The following is a 19243-nucleotide window of genomic DNA, read 5'->3' on the forward strand; positions in this document are numbered from 1 at the left end:
ACAACGATAAATGTGAACATGACACTACTCGAATTTGAACATTTATTTTTTGAAAATGAACATTGAAATTTAAAATATGAACACAACACTATTTTATAATGAACATCAATTTTTAAAAGAAGTTTGTCAAACTCAGGATAATTCAAAACGATTTTGTAATATAAATTGAACATTTAGTGCATATAAAATGAACATTTCATTATAAAAAATAAACATATAAAATTGGATGTTCATGTTCATTTTTATGATTGGAATGTATAACGACATAATGTTCATTGTTTTTACGTGTTCATTATTTTATTACTAAATGTTCATTAATTTTTACTGAATGTTCATTTTATAGGGTGTGATCCAGCTATTCTATGATAATCATATTCATTTTAATATACTAATTGTTCGTTTCTTTGACGTATTAATTTCTAGATTTACGTGTTCAAATTTTATTACTAAATGTTCATTTTTTGTGACGTGTTCATATTTTATTACTAAATGTTCATTTTTAATGACGTGTTCATAATTGTTTACTATATGTTCATTTTTTTGTGAAGTGTTCATATTATAAACGCGGTGCACATATTTTGGGTGCACCATATAACTATTGAATGCAAGTTGTGTATTTAAAAAAACAGATGGAGTAGTCAATTTATAGTCTTATACTTCCTATATTTCAACTTTTTATAAATTTTTACAAATTGACAATTAATGATCTTTAATTGAAATTATGTAGGGTAACATTTGCCAATGCGTAGTTTCCATCATACTTCCTCGATTATTTTTAAGTTGACACGTTTTGATTTTTGACAATATTCATCTTTAAGGACTATTTTTTTTATTCATAATTATGATAAATATACATATCAACTACTATTTCCTCCGTTTCAATTAAGTTAACTTATAGTCCCATGGCATGCAATTAAGGAGTTAATTAAAGAAGACAAACTATTTTTTTAATCCAAAAAAAAACTACTAATAAAAGGGATGAATTAGGATTTATGGTATTAATTTTCACAAAGTTTCATGTGTGGCCGGGGTTACTCGATCAGGGTTCATTTGTTTGTAGACAAGGTTACTCAATTAGGAGTTACTTGTTTGTGGCTAAGGTTACTCGATTAGGGGTTACTCGTTCGGTCAAGGGTTACTCGATTAGAGGTTACTCGGTCAGGGGTTACTCGGTCAGGGATTACTCGGTCAGTCAAAGGTTACCCATATTAGGAGTTACCTAGTCAGTGTTTTGGTGAGTGTGAACCGACCGCACGATATGACTAGTCACACGAAAAACGCGCTGATTAATTTTATTTAACTTAAGTTTATCTTCTTTAATCTCTTCCTTAAATTGCGTACCAAAGAACTATAGGTCAAGTAAATGAAAACGAAGGAAGTATATTTTAGAAATTCCCTTTAATTACCTTAAGGTACTCCGTAACATATTTCAGAACATAAATATTAACGGAGTAAAAATCGAGCAATTGACCTCAGTCATCTTTCCAAACAAGCAGTGTGTGAACAAGAATGATTTTTCCTTGTTTTTTTTTATGACTCAGTCCTGTATTTTTTTTTCCAAACAAAGCTTTCCTATATTTGTAAAAGGGAATATATGCTCAAGTAGACAACCATTACATTTCACTAAGTACAAACGCAAATCTTCCATCATATCATTGATATGCTGCATTTACAATTTGTCAATTAACAAATCACCAAAAGAAAATTAGAAATACAACAAATATTAAAAATTGAATAAACAAAATAAATATAAATATGAATAAAATAAAGCTGTGCAAAAGGTACAGTAGTTGCTTAAATGATTGATTCTTTGTCCGCCGTAATCTCCCACCAGGTGCTTTGCCAAGATATCCTAACCTTGGAGTTCACGTAGTAAGGACGTCAGGGAGTGTGTTGGAAGGAACACCGAGTATTTTACCTCCGAGATCAGGGAAAGTATCTTGATTGGGCAAGGATTCGACTTTACCATCATCATCCACCTGCAATGGATACTTAAGAAGGTGGCCCTGCAACAATGTGAAACTTTCTTCTGTAAATCTCTTCCAGTTATCTTCAGCAATCTCATTTACTTTTCTCACACATTCTATACTTTCCGGTTCATCGAAATACTCATAAAGCATCCCAAGATGCTCGGCCCACAACGATGATCTATAACCGTAAACCTACAAAAAATTAGCTTTAATGATTTAGTAGGGTGTAACGAAACGCACAAAATAACAGAGCTGATCTTAAAAAATGGGTTGCAGTCATTGCAGATTTTAGAATTCCAGACAGTGTAAACTACAAAGAATACAATCCAACTGCAGCAGGCCACAAAACATAATTGATTCGGTATTTTTTCCAAAGTTGTAAACTTGTAATCTATTTAAAAATTCCAATCCTTACAACAGAAGCTAAAACCCAATATCTAAACATTTAGCAGTAGTAAAACAAAAAACTTCATTATTTGTAATAATTTACGGAGTACATCTTTAGGTTTCATAGTTGTATTTCAAAAAATAATAATAATAATAACAAATAACTAATACAAGTTAAAGCTATAACATTTCATACATTAGCCTCGCATGCAATCACTAGTATATTAGAACACAGGTAAATACTCAAAAATGCTGAGAAACAGATGACCAGATGTATGGACCAGTCAGGACTATTAAGAGAGAGGGAGAGAAAATGCCCAAGCTCAAAAGATCAACCAAAATAGCTTTTACAGGAAAGAAAGCACAGTAAGGATATGCAAGCAAACCTGGCCTCTTGGGTGCCTTTTCTTGTTAGCCCAAGTATGATGGGGTTGATAAGCACCCATAGCAATTTCTGTGTCTTTAGTACCGGCTAAGGATCGTTGGTTGATGTTAGCAGATCCCATTAAAACATACTCATCATCAACAATCATTCCCTTTGCATGTACGTAGATCATAAATCTGCGGTACTTGTATGAATCTGAAATCTGATAGAATCATGTTGTCAGGGAACACATATTCAGCTTTGTTATGCCTACCATCAGCACTTGGCTGTTAAGAGTGTTCGGAAGACCATGCCAATTTTATGCCATAAGAAACGAAGCATATGCTCCATAAAGCAGCAACAGCCTTGCAACTAGAAAACAGACCCCAAAGACGTACTACAATATCTAGAAATCAAGCTTAACATCTGCGTGTCGGTCAAAACATGGTGAAACTCCATGAATCAGAAACTTTCCTAATGTTTTTATCCTATACAAGTACCTATAGAGTTTTGAAATTTGAAACTCTTATTTCATATAAAACCTTATGAGGAGCTACAGAGTTGAGAATCAACAAGATATTTACAATGTAACAATTTCCTGTTAAAATCAACTGTAGTCCTCAAGTTTGAGTCCCAATATAATAAAGCACGCACATGTAAAGACAAGTAAACAAGATAGAGAAAGGACACCTACCTTGTCACTTGATTGCTCTGCTTCCTTCAGAGACTCCTCAGGAACTTCTTCCCGATTACCAAGGCAGTAGAAATTTAGATAATCTTGAGGATGCAAATCTGTAAGCTGCAATGTTTTCAGTTCACGAGCAACAACTTCATACATCATTTGCATCGTCTGACTCTGTGAGGAAAACAACACAAATCTTAACATAAATGCACTACAACAGTCCTTATTTTCATTTTTCCTAGAAAGAAATCAAGAAAATGAATCTATTAAAACTGATATAAAGAGAATTTTACATGCAGGAATGGAACCAAAAAGACAATATTTATTAGATCTCAATTAAAAAAGGCCACATGATCATGGACAGTGAGAAATTATATTTAAGAAATAAAAAAAAATAATAAAAAAGGAGCTATATTCCAGGGAAATGGTTACAGCATGAATTAAGATCAAAAGGCCTTGTAAAATTGTAATTCCTCCTAACCTGCCAATAAAGAATTTCTTGCACAGCAGCAGACTTTGGATCACCTTCTGGCCACATTGGTATGATAATATACACCGCAAATCTTTCCTTAGCTCTAATTTTACTGACGATTTTTAAAGCCAACTCCATAGGGATCATATTATCAGCACCTAATTATAACAAGATACAGAGGAACATCAGCAACCTTCTAAGGGTAGCAGCTTCAAAAAAAATATACTTCAACAACCCTCCAGCTATTTAACTCCTACGTCTCACAATAATATGAAAATTGTCAAATGAGAACAAAAGGCAATGGAAGCAAGTGACCACTTAGGCCAGGTTTAGTTCACCTTATTTTTATTTATTTCAAATCAGATCAGACAAAATAAGTTCAGATCAAATCAGAAAAAATAAGTTCAAATCAGATCGGAAAAAATAAGTTCTGACATACTTTATCGTTTTATGTGTGGTTTTTTATCGCTAAATATCTTTAATTTCATAATAAAAAATATGAAAATTACACATTAATAAAATACACATTATTACGAATCTAACAAGATCCAAATTGATATATTTTTGCTTTATAGATTATCGTACACATAAGATCAAAGTTTAGTCAAATCAGACAATCAGATCAACTCATATCAGACCAGATAAGTTCAGATTAAATCAAATAAGCAAAAATAAGGTGAACTAAACAAGCCCTTAGTAGCTATTTCTATCCTGAAAGTACCTAAAATCTCCAAGAAAGATAGAATTTACTAAACTCATACTCTCTTTGTCCCTAATTTTTTACCCCATTGCAAAAATTTAGGTCAAACTTCAAAATCTTTGACCATAAAATACTCTTAATCTATAAGTGATAATATATATAGTCATGTGAAATATTGTTAAATTTGTCTCATTGTATATTTTATTAATATCTAGTTTTTACATATAATTTTTACACGTATGCAAATGGAGATTAAAACCATATTAAGACACGTCTTGGAGACCGCGAAAAGTCAAATGGGGCAAAATATTAGGGACGGAGGGAGTAAAAATTAAGCTTGCCCACCCTTGCCATTGTTAGACTAATACATATGGCACATGTAAATAACACCACAGAATAACAAGAGTGCCTGCCTGACCTGCATTTTTGTAAGAAGGCCATCCATAGGATGATCCGATAAAATACTGATTTTCAATATATATAAAGCGCTGTGCAGATCTGATTGCCTGGATATATGCTGTTTGTATGCTTTTATCTATCACCAAATTCTTTGCACACTCAAGATTCTGCAAAACATGAGGTTATCAACATGTAAGAAGTCTGATAAAAGGACATTAATACATCAACCATGGAATTATTGAATTTAATACAATATAATTGTTTTTAATTTTGGAAAATCAGGCAACTGTACTTGCAAGAGTTGCAACCTTATCGCTTAACATGAAATAAATTTATATAAATACTTGCTTCTTTTTGTTCTTTCGTTTTTTTTAGGCAGACTGACTGCCTTGGAACATAAGACTCTGATAGTTGGAACCAAAATTTGCACCACAGTATATTATGACAGTCCTGGCATATAGCTTGAGATCCTGGTCAGAAAAAGATCAAGAGAAAATATAAAGATGTTAACCTGAGCCTTGGCAAGAGAGACAATTTTAGGGAATCCCCTCAGTGATCCCGAGTCAATCGAACGGAATATCTGTAAATAAACCCAAACAAGCCAACAATTCATTCACAAAGTAACAGCAGACAGGAATACTATAACTTATAAGGACAGGGGAATAACATAAAAATGAGTCAAACAGTATTACAAATTTTACAAATATTACCTGAACATGCCAATTTTCTGAATGCCCTTCCTTTGAAACCCATAGTTCAGGATCCTCTTTCGGGACTTCAGTGAGCTCATCATCTTTAGCTGAACACTTAGGGCTAAGTATCCAAGAAATGCGATCTAACTTTATCAAAGCATCATCGTGCCAACGAGAAATCTTCTTCCGAAATCCAAACTCTCTAAATTTTGTAGCCTTTTTCCATCTCTGCTCAAAATTTATTAGGACATCATACGCAGCAGGACCGTCAATTCTGCAATGCAAGTCATGCCATGGCTGCCTTGGAGCTCTTGTCCCAGCCTAGGGAATCATAAACCGGAAAAATCAACAACTAAATAAATAATGGCTATTCAAATGTTTTCATATCATACAGAGAATTGGTGAGACTAATATTTAGTTTTTTATTGTCTCCAAATATTTTCTATATTTGATAAAGATAGTTAAGGTCCACAAAGTATTTTTCATATGATAAAGCAGGTAAGAAAATAGTAGTCCTACTTTGTACACATTTTAGGTGCATATTTACCCTCATTTGCATATAGATTTAGAGGTGTTAGGTTCATGTATGCGTTATTTGCTTAAGTTGTGTTCTACTACTCTCTAACTATCTGTGTGTTTTGACGAATTTCAGGTAACTTCAATGCAAATGGATTATGGTTGGCTAAGCTTGAGAATAATAGTCATGGAGAAAGAAGGTAGCTTGCTCAAGGATGGTAACACATCTCTTCGGGATGAATTTGAATAAGAATGAAGCATAACATTTGTGAAATATTAACAAAACTGAACTTGTTCGCTTTTTTGCTCAAAACTTTCGATCTATAATTTAATCTAAGGAGCTAGACTTGAAGAGCTTTCCAATAGGTAACATGCCAAATTCTGACAGAAAACGAGAGTGATGACATGTTGAAGATGAGTTGTTTGCAGTATTGTAACCCCATTTGCTTGATCACCAGTTGCTCGATTAGACCAAGGGAAGCTGATTCACAGGCCCAACTTTGTTTTTAATGAAGAACGCCAAGGTCAAGTCTGCCGGTGGAGCAAAGCGAAGTTTCACGGAGTCCGGAATTTTTTTTATTCGGAATTTTTAGCTTTTCCCAAGAGATACTCTTAGTAAAAACACCTATAAGGAATCGTTCGATTGTTAGAAACTTTGTCATCATTTGTATTAATTTAAGTTTGGGTTTAGACTGAAGTTAAAGAGAGAAACTTGAAGATGTCCATGGCTCTTCAAGACTTGCACTTTCTTCCATTAATTCAAGTATCATACGCCCTCCGCCCATTATTATGTGCAACATATACTATAAATGGATGCTTTCTATTATGTGCAAAAAATGTTTTTATTTTCATATTTAGCAACTTTTTTCCAACAAATTAACTACAATACCCTTACTTTAAAATTTATAACCTCATTACATCAAGGGCCCTATATAAGGAGTGCTTCATGACCCTTATTAAGCTTTACCATATTCTATATAATCGAGTTGAAATAGTATAAATAAGTTCCATACTTAACAATATCAAACAAAACTTACTTCGAAATAACTTTACTTTCAGGTTCATTCCCCTATCAAAACTCTTATTATAAAAGATTTTCTTAATGCCAAATGAAATAGCCGTATACTCTGTTTAAAATATACATAAAGCTTAACTATTCACCTTGAAAACTTGTTAGAAAGACTATATGAAAAATGTCTTTATATAAAAGTAATTTTTGATATTAAATAAATGAATAATTTATTAAACAGTACATTTTATTAAAATTTGATGAAGTGTTGGGATGGGTATTACATATCTTTCAATCATGATTAAAAATATAAATTACTAGTTTTGTGCCCGGGCGATGCCCGGATTAACATAAACGTTTTAGCTTGAATATTAAATACGATTATATAATTCATTTTGATCGATAATGTAAAATATTTAGACATATAATATCATATCGCTTATTTATATAATAGTATACTTTTTTGTAATTTTATTTGTAAATAGATATCTATATTATTATTAACTTAATTTTTTTTTATTGCACTTAAATTATTATTTCTAATGAACTGAAAATATTTTTACCAAACTAAATTATTTTTTCTGCTTAAAACTTGTTTTTACTGATTTTCTATTATTTTTTAAAATATATTATAAATGGATCTCATTTTAAAGAACTTTTTAAAACGACTTTTATAATAGAAATAATACTGAGTTATAAGATATTTATAAAAAGTTATGATTAATTTTGTATAGATGAAATATTAGAAGTATATCGATAATATAACACTATACAACATTTTTATCTTAAAAAAATCTATCCAAAATTCGCTTACTTAACATCCTATGTGTTATAATAATACCTATTTGTCGCCTACGTGGCTCGACACTCGCAAAAAACTAGAATGCCAAGTGTCGATGTCTCGTGGCCTGACTGCAAGACCGGCTTTATATATTAGAGATATGATAGTTTTGGATAAAATTTTAAAATACAGTCAAATAATTCATTTTGATCCCGAAAAAAAAAAAAAAAAAAAATCATTCTGATAATGTAGGATATTTAGACATACAATATCATATGACTTATATTAGTATAATAATACTTTTTATAGTTTTGTTTGTAAATAGATATATATTATTTAAATTATTTTTATTGAACTTAAATTATTTTTACTGAACTGAAAGTATTTTTACCAAACTAAAATTAATTTTACTGATTAAAACGTATTTTTACTGATTTTCTAATATTTTTTTTAAATAAATTAAATAACAATGCATTTTGTATGCGGCTAGCCACACCATCTGGCCGGACAAAGTAACTCCTATAAAACTGACCGAGTAACCCTGTAATACTAACCTCTAACACTGGCTAAGTAACCCTTATCTATAACACTAATTGAGTAACCACTATAACACTGACTAGGCAACCCCTATAGCACTAACGAAGTAACTCTTGTAATAATTGGTGACGTGGGATGGTGGTTTCGTGGGGGTTGCGTAAGTGGGCGTGGGTTAGTGGTGGTTCGTGGGGTGGCGTGGTGGTTCAACATCCGTGAGAGGTGGTGGTTCTCCTCTGTTTAATGGTGGTTTTTTTTTATATATTAAATTAATTATCCCTTCTCTCTCCTCTTACTTTTCAATAATTTTGTTTAAGAAATTTTGCCTGGGTTCCGCGCACACCCCCTTTATGGCTTTATTGCACATAATGTGGGCGGAGGGAGTATTTTCTTCTTCTTTTCTCTTCTTTAATATTGATTTAATCTAGAAATTGGTTGAGCCCTAGCCATGATTGATGCTTGATTAATTCTTTTAAATCTAAATTAAATGTTTATGTATACATGCTTAATTGATTATGCATATGCCAATACTAGATTAAGGATGATTAGTATGGCCAATATTCCATCGTCTTGATCACAATAGGAGTGGACAAATTTGAATATTTCAATTAAAGACATGAAATTCTCCATGTGAGTAAGAAGAATGGACTGTTAGGAAGTTAGGATGTTGGGCTTCATGTCTTTGAATTACATATTTCCATGAGAAAAGGTTTGAATGTATTTTAAGGAAGCCACAAATACTCAATAGATCTAAAGTATCAATAGGAGTATAGGACGTCCTTTTCCTTGTGAGCATATAATTGTTTGGTTGGGTTAGGGATTTGTCTTGCATTAAATGTGCTACTGGGAGTCTAAGATACTTAATTGTAGATGTTTTTATTATTTGATTTTCTAGTTTTTAGAAGTTTGAAATTAATTTAACCTTATTTTTTTTATTGATTCAACTAATTATAATTTACAGCAATCCAATATTGATACTACTCTCTCACATGACTTAACAAAGTTAAGAGGATGGGTTAGATTTCTAGTTTTTATTTTTTTATTAGGTGTGCGTCACTGACAGTAAGTATAAGACCACTCTCAATGGTGAGCAAAAAAAATGCCCACCCACTATCTCTCTACCCACTTTCTCTCTCAACAAATCTGTTTTGCCCATAGGCAAATTTTTTTCACAATTTCTCTCCCAATGGTGAGCAAAAAAAATGCTTGCCCACTACTCTCTCTCTCTTACTTTTTCAATACCCCACCATTACTTTCTCTCTCCTACACAACACTTCTTTATTTATTAATTTCATTTATATTTTAACAATATTACTCCAAATAAATAAAAACTAGTCTAAATTTGTGTAACTTATTTTTTTTTATTTGTGTCGTTTTTATCGTTAAAATAAAGAATATGGAGGATTTATGGTAATTCTGAAATTATACCAAAATATACCAAAATACATGTCTATTTATAGAGAATTAAATTTATGACCGTTGGTAATTTTAATTTTTTTTTTTAATAAATATTTATTTCAGAATTTGCATTACAAAAAATATAACCATTGCAAATTGTGGGGCCCACCAGAGCACTATTTATCCTCAAATTTGCCCAAGTTTTGGGCATTTTCAGAAATGCTCATGAGCATTTTTTGGCATTTTCTCATTTTCTCACCATTGTATTGCATGATCACATTTTTTGCCCACCCAAAATGCCCATGAGCATATTTTTAGCTCACCATTGGTAGTGCTCTAAATGTTGAATTGCCAAAAGAGATCAAAGGACCAAACAAACATGCACATGCAGAAAAGAGTAATGGTGAAAAAAGATGCACCAAGGTGAAAATCTAACAAAGTAGCTAGAGTACTAGACTTCTAGAATGGAATTCTACAAAGAGAAAAGTAACACCAGGGTGTATCCCAACGAAAAGCAAAACGGGATCATATACTCACAGGAAATGTGGGGTTGTGAAAATCATCTTTGAAAACTGTGTCAAGATCACGGAAAAGTCTGTGCTCTGGTGTGTCATAGCGTCCATCACACAGATCTATACCTCCTATGAAAGCGGTAACCTTTCTGTTGTTACCAGATGCCTGTGTATCTACAAGAACACATTTCTGATGATGCGTAAATAAAGTTCCAACAACCTGCAGAGGCATCACAAAATACACTTCAGGAAGCAGCTTGAAGAAAAGCATTTACGGGAAGATGATACATCACAGATACCAATAAAAGCACTGGCAGCCGTGGCGGATGAGATTATGGACAGGCCCTGAAGAAGCCTAGAATGTGTTAAACAACAATTCATCAAACTACCACACAAAAATATCAACTTGGCAACTAAGGATGCAAAGTCACCAGAAATATAACTAAACATAAATACAATTTCTCACAGCAAACTCACAAAGAGAGCCCACATCTAACCCGTCAAGCTACATAATGTCATAATGAAACCACTATTATATTAAAAAGTACTCAAGGAAACTGGAAACAGATAAAATACAACCTCCTCAAGTTGTCATCATAAAGAAGAAAATAGGATCCACATAAACTTCCTAACTCTGGGGCAGAATTTTCCAGGCTGAAAAGAACATATCGTAGGAATTAGCAGTATTAGTCAAACTAGAGATTTGTGCTTGCATACTCAAATTCTCAGCTTGGGGAAAATGTAGTATCAGTTGCAAATGAAAAATTGCTCTACAGAACCAGCACAGAAGTGAGCAAAGGTTTAAAATAGATCAACAATAGTGGTATTCAAATGACACAACTACAGAAAACCTTTGCTTCTCTGTGAACTGTGAAATGATGCTTGGCTATGTCCACACTCCACACGTCATGTTGGAGCAGTTGCAATTATTGCTCAAGAAACATACCACAAAGGCCTGAAATTTCTATACAGGTAAAAAATACTATGACGCTTGGATGAATCATTGGAACCAAGACCACAGATGTAAGAGAAAATAAACTTCTTCCCCAGTGTTTTTAGCGTATGTTCTTATTCGGCCCAAAAAACTCTAAGACAATGAATGATTCTTAACCACCATCCTGCTCAAGAATGCTGTGAGAGTACAGAAATATAGAATTTTAACAAAAAATCAAGGAAGACAAAATCTTAAGGTCATAAAGCCAAGGATGAAATCACAACATCATGAAGTGAAATAAATAAATAAATAAATAAAAAGAGATCATTAAAGGCCTAAGCCAAGGGCCTTCCTTACGCTTTCTTTCCCATAAAAAGTAACAAGAAATAAAAAAAAAAAAAAAAAAAAAAGGAAGTCAAAATGATCAAAGAAGTAAAAACCTAATCACATTGGAAAATGTACATGTGGTAAATGCCTCACAAATCAAAGAGTACCTGTTGCTTGAAGTAGCCAAGTTTACTGCTGCCATAACGAGGTGATAAAACGCACATAACTGAAGAATGCTTGAAAAACTTCCGTGTTTCCTCATCGTGTGTTTGCATAACCCCTTCCTACAACCAACCATACATACCAGAATACAGAATGGTTATCAAAACATTGTTTTGCAATATCCATAATTTTTGAACCAGCAATCAGCACATAAAAAGCCAGTGCTAAAAAGCTTTTGTAATCCATCCATTTCTTTGGCCTAATACTTTTGACAAAATGAAGCTTAGGTGAAAATTAGAGCAGTGGAAGAAGCATCATTCAATTACAATTAAACAACTAGCACCAAAAGTGATTCACTAAAATATTCTGAATTCCAAAACTGACCACTCCGCGACAAGTGAAAAAAAAAAATAGACCAGAATCTTCCATATGATTACATATCAATTGAGTATGAAAGGTTCCTTTAATAAACATTATGTTCTTTAATTTTTTTAATTAGGTAATGTAATCAAAAAAAGAAAACAGCAGAATAATATATAATCGATTTTATTAGATGAATAAGTTAAATCAATGTATAGTTAAGACAATTCCATGATTTAAAGTATATTAAATAACATAATTCCAAACTTCACTTGAATGTGACAGGTTTCTTTTAAAGTTGTGCTCTTTGACTTTGAAAGGGGAAGGAATCAAAGGAGAACAATAGAATACAATTTAAATCATTCCATTATATATAAAAAGTGAAATCTTTGTTTTGTTAAGACAGTTCCAAGATTAAAATTAAACTAATTAACATAGATAATCGGCCGCATTATCAAACACCCCACATCACCAGCACAACCACGACAAATTCTTCTACTATCCAATAAATCCACCCACATCACCTCACCAACACTCATAGTTATATCATTGTGTACATCATTTGCCTAGTCAATCCTTCAAACTTCATCTTAGTAGTACCAGATCACCAATATAGTCAATTCCTCAAACTTACTCCAACTTGTAATTATTAAAATCGGGACATTATTATTTAATCTCCTTACGACAACAATTTTCTCCTCCTAGGCTCCCAGCAATCCCAGAATCACTTCATTTCATCACTTCTCAACAAGCAAACTTGATTCTGAAAACTCACTTTATTAAAGTTCATCATCCATTGACATACATAAAAAAGTTCTACCTATTTTTACATAGGCATAAAAAAAGAATGGAAAGAAAGGGAGAGGACCCACATCAAAGTTAAACAAAGTTAACCACTCAACTGGATCTACAAACCTTTTTTTTTTCCCCATTTTTAACCAATACCAGCTCCTTCAATCACAAAAATCCGTAATTTAGTTACACCCGGTTATATAATAGACACCAACCCGACCTCCTCCCAAGTAAATCCTCAACATTCCACTCACATTTACAAACCCATCACAAATCAAACACTGTAATACCATTCTCATAATAAAAATGCAAAATCAAACACCATAAAATCAACAAAGACAATATAGAAAGGAAGATACCGTTTTGATGAAATACTTGTTATGAGAAGTCTTATCATCCCAAACAAGCAACAAAACCCTAACACCTTCTTCAGACTTATACTTCAACAAATCCCCAAGTGTAAGATCACCTCCTCTTGGCAATGGCTTAGTGGGTTCTCTCACTAACTTAACTTTATGAAAAACAGACCAACCAACAATATAAATCATATGATGTGCTTCAGAAATAGCATAACATATATCTTCCCAACAAGTACTCTGATTATAAATTTCACCACCATCTAACTTAATCTCTGGCAAATAATCAGGTTTCCCATGAGAATCCTGATACAATTTCACTAAACTCCCCTTTCTCAGCGGAAAATACGTCGATTTCACCCCATTCAAAGTAACATTAAGATCTGGAATCCTGTCACAAGGAATATATTTCAGATCGATTCGAATCGCAGATTCCGGCTTCGGTGGTTTCCCAGTTGAAGGAGAGTAAATTGGCTGCCACCCAGTAATATGTTCACCAGATAAAAGCCGAGAAGCAGGAAGAGTGAAAATCCCAATAATTTGTGCCCCAAAAACATCATCATCTTTAACCTGAAACTCAATATTAGTTACTGGGTGCGCAACAGAAATGGTGAAATGTTCATTCCACTCAGGATCCTGCGAGTTTTTAAGAACTCGGGTGCGCGCAATAGTAGCTTGAGGGACAACAACGGCGACATAAGGGTCACTAGTGATGATGTGAGGCCGGTGTCGATGTTGATTCTTAGAATTCTTTGGAGGAAGATTGTCGTCTCGGGTTGTAGGAGAGCAAGTGTTGCATCCGGTGAAGCAGAGACGGAGGCGTTCGGAGGTGATGTCCATGTTGGGTAAGTCGCGAGCTTCGTGGATTGTGAGGTCGAGATCTCCGTGGAGATACACCATTTTTTCTGTATCTTCCGCCATTGTTAGGAGATTGTAAGGGAGAAGAAGAGAGTGAAAGTGAAAAAGTTGGTGGGGCGGTTGGCGTAGAGGAGAGGAGAGCCGGAGAGGGGAGAGAACGTGGTGAGTGGTGACAAAAGAGGGAAAACAGAAGGGATTTGTTTAACATCGCCCACAAATTACTACATAAAGCCCACAAAATTTACTTGGTTTCCCAAAATTGCCCTTGACCTTAAAAAAAAACACTCACACTCTCATCACTCACACTCTCATTGCTCATCTTCTTTCAACCTCTCTAAAAAAAAAAATTCAAAATAACGGCAATGTCGAGGCGGCAAGGCAAGGAAGTGGCGGCGGCGGCGGAGGGAAGGATGTCCCAAGGAGGAAAGGTATATTTTGTTTAAAAAAAAAAAAAAAAGGGGAAAACCGCCGTGAACGCGGTGGGGCGCCCTGGCTGGACGCCCAGCCAGCGGTGGTGGCGCCAGATGCAGACGCCGCCACCAATTGGCTGGCGCCTGGGCTGGACGCCACCGCCACGGTTGTGGCGTTTATTCTAGGCGCCGCAGCCGTGGTTGTGGCGTCCAGCCCAGGCGCCAGCCAACTGGTGGCGGCGTCTGCATCTGGCGCCACCACCGCCGGCTGGGCGTCCAGCCAAGGCGCCCCCCCCCCATTTTTTTTTTTTTTTTTTTAATTTTTTTAAAAAATTGTTTTTAATTTTTTTTTTTTTTTTGTAATATAATTTTGAATTGTTTTTATATTTTGTTGTTTATTTTTATAAATTTTTTCAATTTCGTTGTATTTTTTCTACGTTTATATTTTGTTTACAATTATTTGTATGTTTTTAGTTTATTTGATTTGCGATGATGATTATTTATCGTATAAATTTTTGTATGTTTATATATTTTAAAATTTTGTGTAGGGTCGTCATGGTGGGGGGAAGAATATAGAGCTTCTTAGTAGAAGTTATTCAGTGGAGAGGTCGGGGCATAGACATGTCAGATCCCGTGGTATTTCGGCCTCAGTTCGTAGAGAACGGATCCACCGTTGGGATGAGGATAACGATGACGATGATGATGCTGAGGAGGGTGACCAGGAGGAGGAGCAGGAGGAGGGCGCAGATGAGGATGAGGATGTGGACGATGGCAGTGGACCGTATGATGATTACGGTCCATTCAGTCAGAGGGTTGATGACATGTACGAGACGCATATGGTGGAGGTGCGTAAGGGTAGGGGTGGTAGGTTTGTTAGTAGATCTGGCACATCATCTGCGTCCACTGTATCTGGGGCAAGCAGGAAACGGTCGAGGGCGGGTAATGATTCTTGGGTTGTTAGGAGTGAGGTGCCCGGTGGGCCTGTTGACGGGAGTGTGATTCCTAGCTTTCTAGGACACATAGTTGCCCGTATTTGGGAGGACCAGGAGAGGCCTTCAGTTACGGGGTTGTTGAAATGTCATACCCGGGAAAAGACTTGTAGTTTTTTGCGTACATGGGCTGAGGCCTGGCCGGCGGAGAGCGAGATGTTCGAGTGACTGGAGGGCACTGGGGTGGAACATGTCATGAAGCACATGAGTAGCGTCACGAATAATAGAAGGATGGCTGGAGGACACTCGGTCGTACATCGAACGGAACTGCTCCAACTCTTCCTGTTCACGGTCGGCCGTTTGATTGTCTGCATGCTCACCAATAACAAGCGTCCTCCAGAATGAATGGACCTGATCAACATGTAACGACGCCCTTTCTTCTGTAATAACGCGATGAATGGTGCATGCGCAAGGTAATCCATGAGTTACTGAAATAGTACACCCACACCGAGTATACACTTCGTCAGCCAAGTCCCTCACCCTGTTCAGCTCAGTGAGAATCAACCCCAAGCAGTAGTGCGACACACGACCATGGAGAATCTTAAATATAAAATGGTTATACATCGTACCATGTCGTCGTCTGGAGTCCTCTAGAGAGTTCCTGATGTCGTTCTTCTGAGTTTCAATTGACTTGTTCAGTCTAGCGAACAGTGTATCCAAAGCAGCGGTCGATGAATCAATCCAGTCCTTGGTAGCTCTATGAGCGCTCTCAACTCTACATGTTGTAGTGTTCCCAAAATGAAGTACCTGGTTTGTCCAATATTTGACAAACTTTTCCCTGTGAGGGACCCATTGATGCATCACATAGTCCACCAGTGCCGGACACCACTGGTACGAATCCCTGAAGTTAGCCAATGCTCGCTCATACGCTTCCTCTGTGGTAGCCTGTAGGATCTTCCGCCACTTACCATTCACCAATCTCTCTGCCATTTCCAAATTCTTCTTGAAAAGGTTGTAGGCTTTCACTTTCACGCAGTTGTTGATGTGTCATGTGCACAATAAGTGGTTCGATTCGGGAAACAGCTCTGCTATGGGGCAAAGAGACCTCCCTCACAGTCGCTGACGATGGCTGCAGGATGAACATTAGGCCCGATGTAGTTTCTCAGCTTCTCCAAAACCCAATAATAACTTGGAGCCGTCTCATCCCTGATGATTGCATGACCAATCAGAAAGTTCTGGTTCGTTGGAGCCATCTCAACCATCTCAACCAGAGGGAACTTGTACTTGTTTGTCTTGTACGTTGAGTCGATCAAAATCACAAATGGCCAAGACTTGATCATATCAGCACAATCAGGATGCACAAAGAAAAGATGAGTCACCTCCGCTGTATCTTCATCAGAATCAAACCAGAACAGGTAACCACGTGATTGTGCCTGGTGTAGCAGCTGCTGTATAGGGTTCCTTCCCTCTGACCGTTCAAACCTGAGTTGCTGTCTGACGTTGTAGATGTGTCTTCGGTTTGGATGGTCTTCTGGAAATTTCTCTAACACAGATGCTAATATTTTAGCAGGCTTCACTTGAGCATCACTCATTTCTTTCACAACTAGTTTCGCAGCAGGACTTAAGCCGCTCAGTTGTCGATGACCCTCTTCATATACTATCATCTCATGGTTGTGATACCCCCATTTAGAGTAACCTATCACTTCCCAACCGTCACGACTCCGTAGTTGTCGAACCTTTACTCTGAACTCACACCCACAACCTTTCCGCTTTGTGTCAAACCGAGTGGCTGTACGAAAATCTCTTTCTTCTCTTTTGCGATAACGGTCACATCTCAAAATGCGATCCATTCTACCATCCCGTTGAGATTTATGAGTTGCTACTACCAAGCAAAATCCAGCTGCAATTGCAACCTGTTTTGCCCAATCAATCGCCTGTTGAGCTTCTTCGAATGGACCATCATGTCCAAATATCTCACTGTAATCATTTCCGTCTCCACCATATTCCTACATCAATTATATATTACAATAAATACATTTAACGGATAATACATTTAATTTCTATATTTCCACATAATTAACACAAAAAAAAACATAATTATATATAATCAAACTTAATTTTTATAAAAACCCAATTCGAATTTTCAAACTAAATTTAAAAATATACCATTTCGAATTTTCAAATTTAATTTTAAAAAAACCTATTTCGAATTTTCAAATTTAATTTACAAAAAACCCATTTCGAATTTTTTTAAAAAATCATTTTTGATTTTTTATTTTCACAAAAAAAATTAAATAAAAAACAACAACAACATCAAAAAGGAAAAAATAAAAATTAATTATTAAAGGTGGCGTCTGCCAGGGCTGCCACAGCCACTGGACTGGCGCCTGGCAGGGCCGCCTCACCCAGTGGAGTGGCGTCTGCCCAGGACGCCAGTCTGGTGGTCTGGGCGTCTGGGCTGGACGCCACTCTGGTGGTCTGGGCGTCTAGCCTGGACGCCACTCCGGTGGTTCTGGCGTCCGGCTTGGACGTCCAGGCTACGGTTTGGGCGTCCATCCTAGGCGCCAGAGCCACTACGACGGTAAACCGTGAATTTTAGCGGTGACTTACCTCGTTTTCCGTCGACGACGACGTACCTCCGGCGTCCCCCGCATCTCCGGCCTGCCATCCGGTCTCCCCCGGCGAGCCAGTACGGCTCCACATTTTTTACACCGAGATTATCTCAATTTTAGCAAAAGGGCATAATGGTCAAATCATAACATATTTGTGGGCTTTATATGGTAAATTGCGGGCGATGTTTAGCGTTTCACAAACAGAAAGTATCAAAAATTGAAGAGAGTTGACAGAGAGAGATTGTTTTGAAATATTTTGCAGATGGCGGAAACTATCAATATTGGCTCTTTCCGTAATTCACAATTTTTATCATGAAAAATTTAATTAACGTTGGATTCTTGAAAATTACTTGCTCTTTGTTTTATTAACTAGGTTATCCATGTATGATGCACGATTAGAATTAATCATTTTTGTAATTTGTGTTTAGTTGCATCACATTTTATATGAATATTTGAATTAGATATAAAAATAATCTACATTTAAGAAAGTAAAAAAAATTGAAACCACAATCAAACATCAAACAACTTAGGTATGTGAAACTATTAATTAGGAAATAAAACTTGGTAAATTGAATTTTATATAGAAATTTATGCTTTGAAGTCAAAAGTGTAGATTAAAAATAAAAATAAAAATAAAAAACAAAACCATTATTAATTGATGACATCACACATCGAATTGGAGGGAAAATTTTTAATGTAAAAATGACATGTAGGATTGTTTGAGGGTTGATGATATCAGCAATGTATTGTTTTAGTAATAGCTAATAGATGCTTTATGCACTATGCACCCCATTTTGTATTGAGATAGAGCGTGGTCGACATTACCTTTAGAGTAACTTCTAATGGGTTGAATGTTTGATCCTTAAATCACTATTGCGATAATACTTGTATTCAATTTATAAGATTTAATCTGATTTATATTTCTCTTATCTAGTTTAATCTGAATTTTTCTAATCTGGAATAATTTGATTTTATTTTTTTTACTTTGCATATGGTGTAATAAAATTAAAGATATTTGGCGAAAATTACACAAAAAAGACTAGATTTGATATTGTTTGATATGATATTCTGATTTGTTCAAAATAAT

General features: G+C 35.4%; 1 protein-coding gene across 1 annotated transcript; it reads right to left on the minus strand.

The window, feature by feature from the left end:
* Positions 1–1575: 1575 nt before the first annotated feature.
* Positions 1576–14268, minus strand: LOC110697985 (phospholipase D delta-like). The gene is made up of 10 exons (XM_021875384.1): positions 13351–14268; positions 11845–11961; positions 10442–10636; positions 5685–5987; positions 5486–5554; positions 4994–5141; positions 3885–4033; positions 3416–3577; positions 2744–2944; positions 1576–2162 (listed from the first exon to the last, which is right to left on the minus strand). The coding sequence occupies exons 1-10, from the start codon at positions 14266–14268 to the stop codon at positions 1866–1868; spliced, it is 2559 nt and encodes an 852-aa protein (XP_021731076.1). The 3' UTR covers positions 1576–1865.
* Between the last annotated feature and the right edge of the window lie 4975 nt (positions 14269–19243).

The sequence above is a fragment of the Chenopodium quinoa genome, unplaced genomic scaffold (assembly GCF_001683475.1).
Source record: "Chenopodium quinoa cultivar QQ74 unplaced genomic scaffold, ASM168347v1, whole genome shotgun sequence".
Classification (NCBI taxonomy): Eukaryota; Viridiplantae; Streptophyta; class Magnoliopsida; order Caryophyllales; family Amaranthaceae; genus Chenopodium; species Chenopodium quinoa.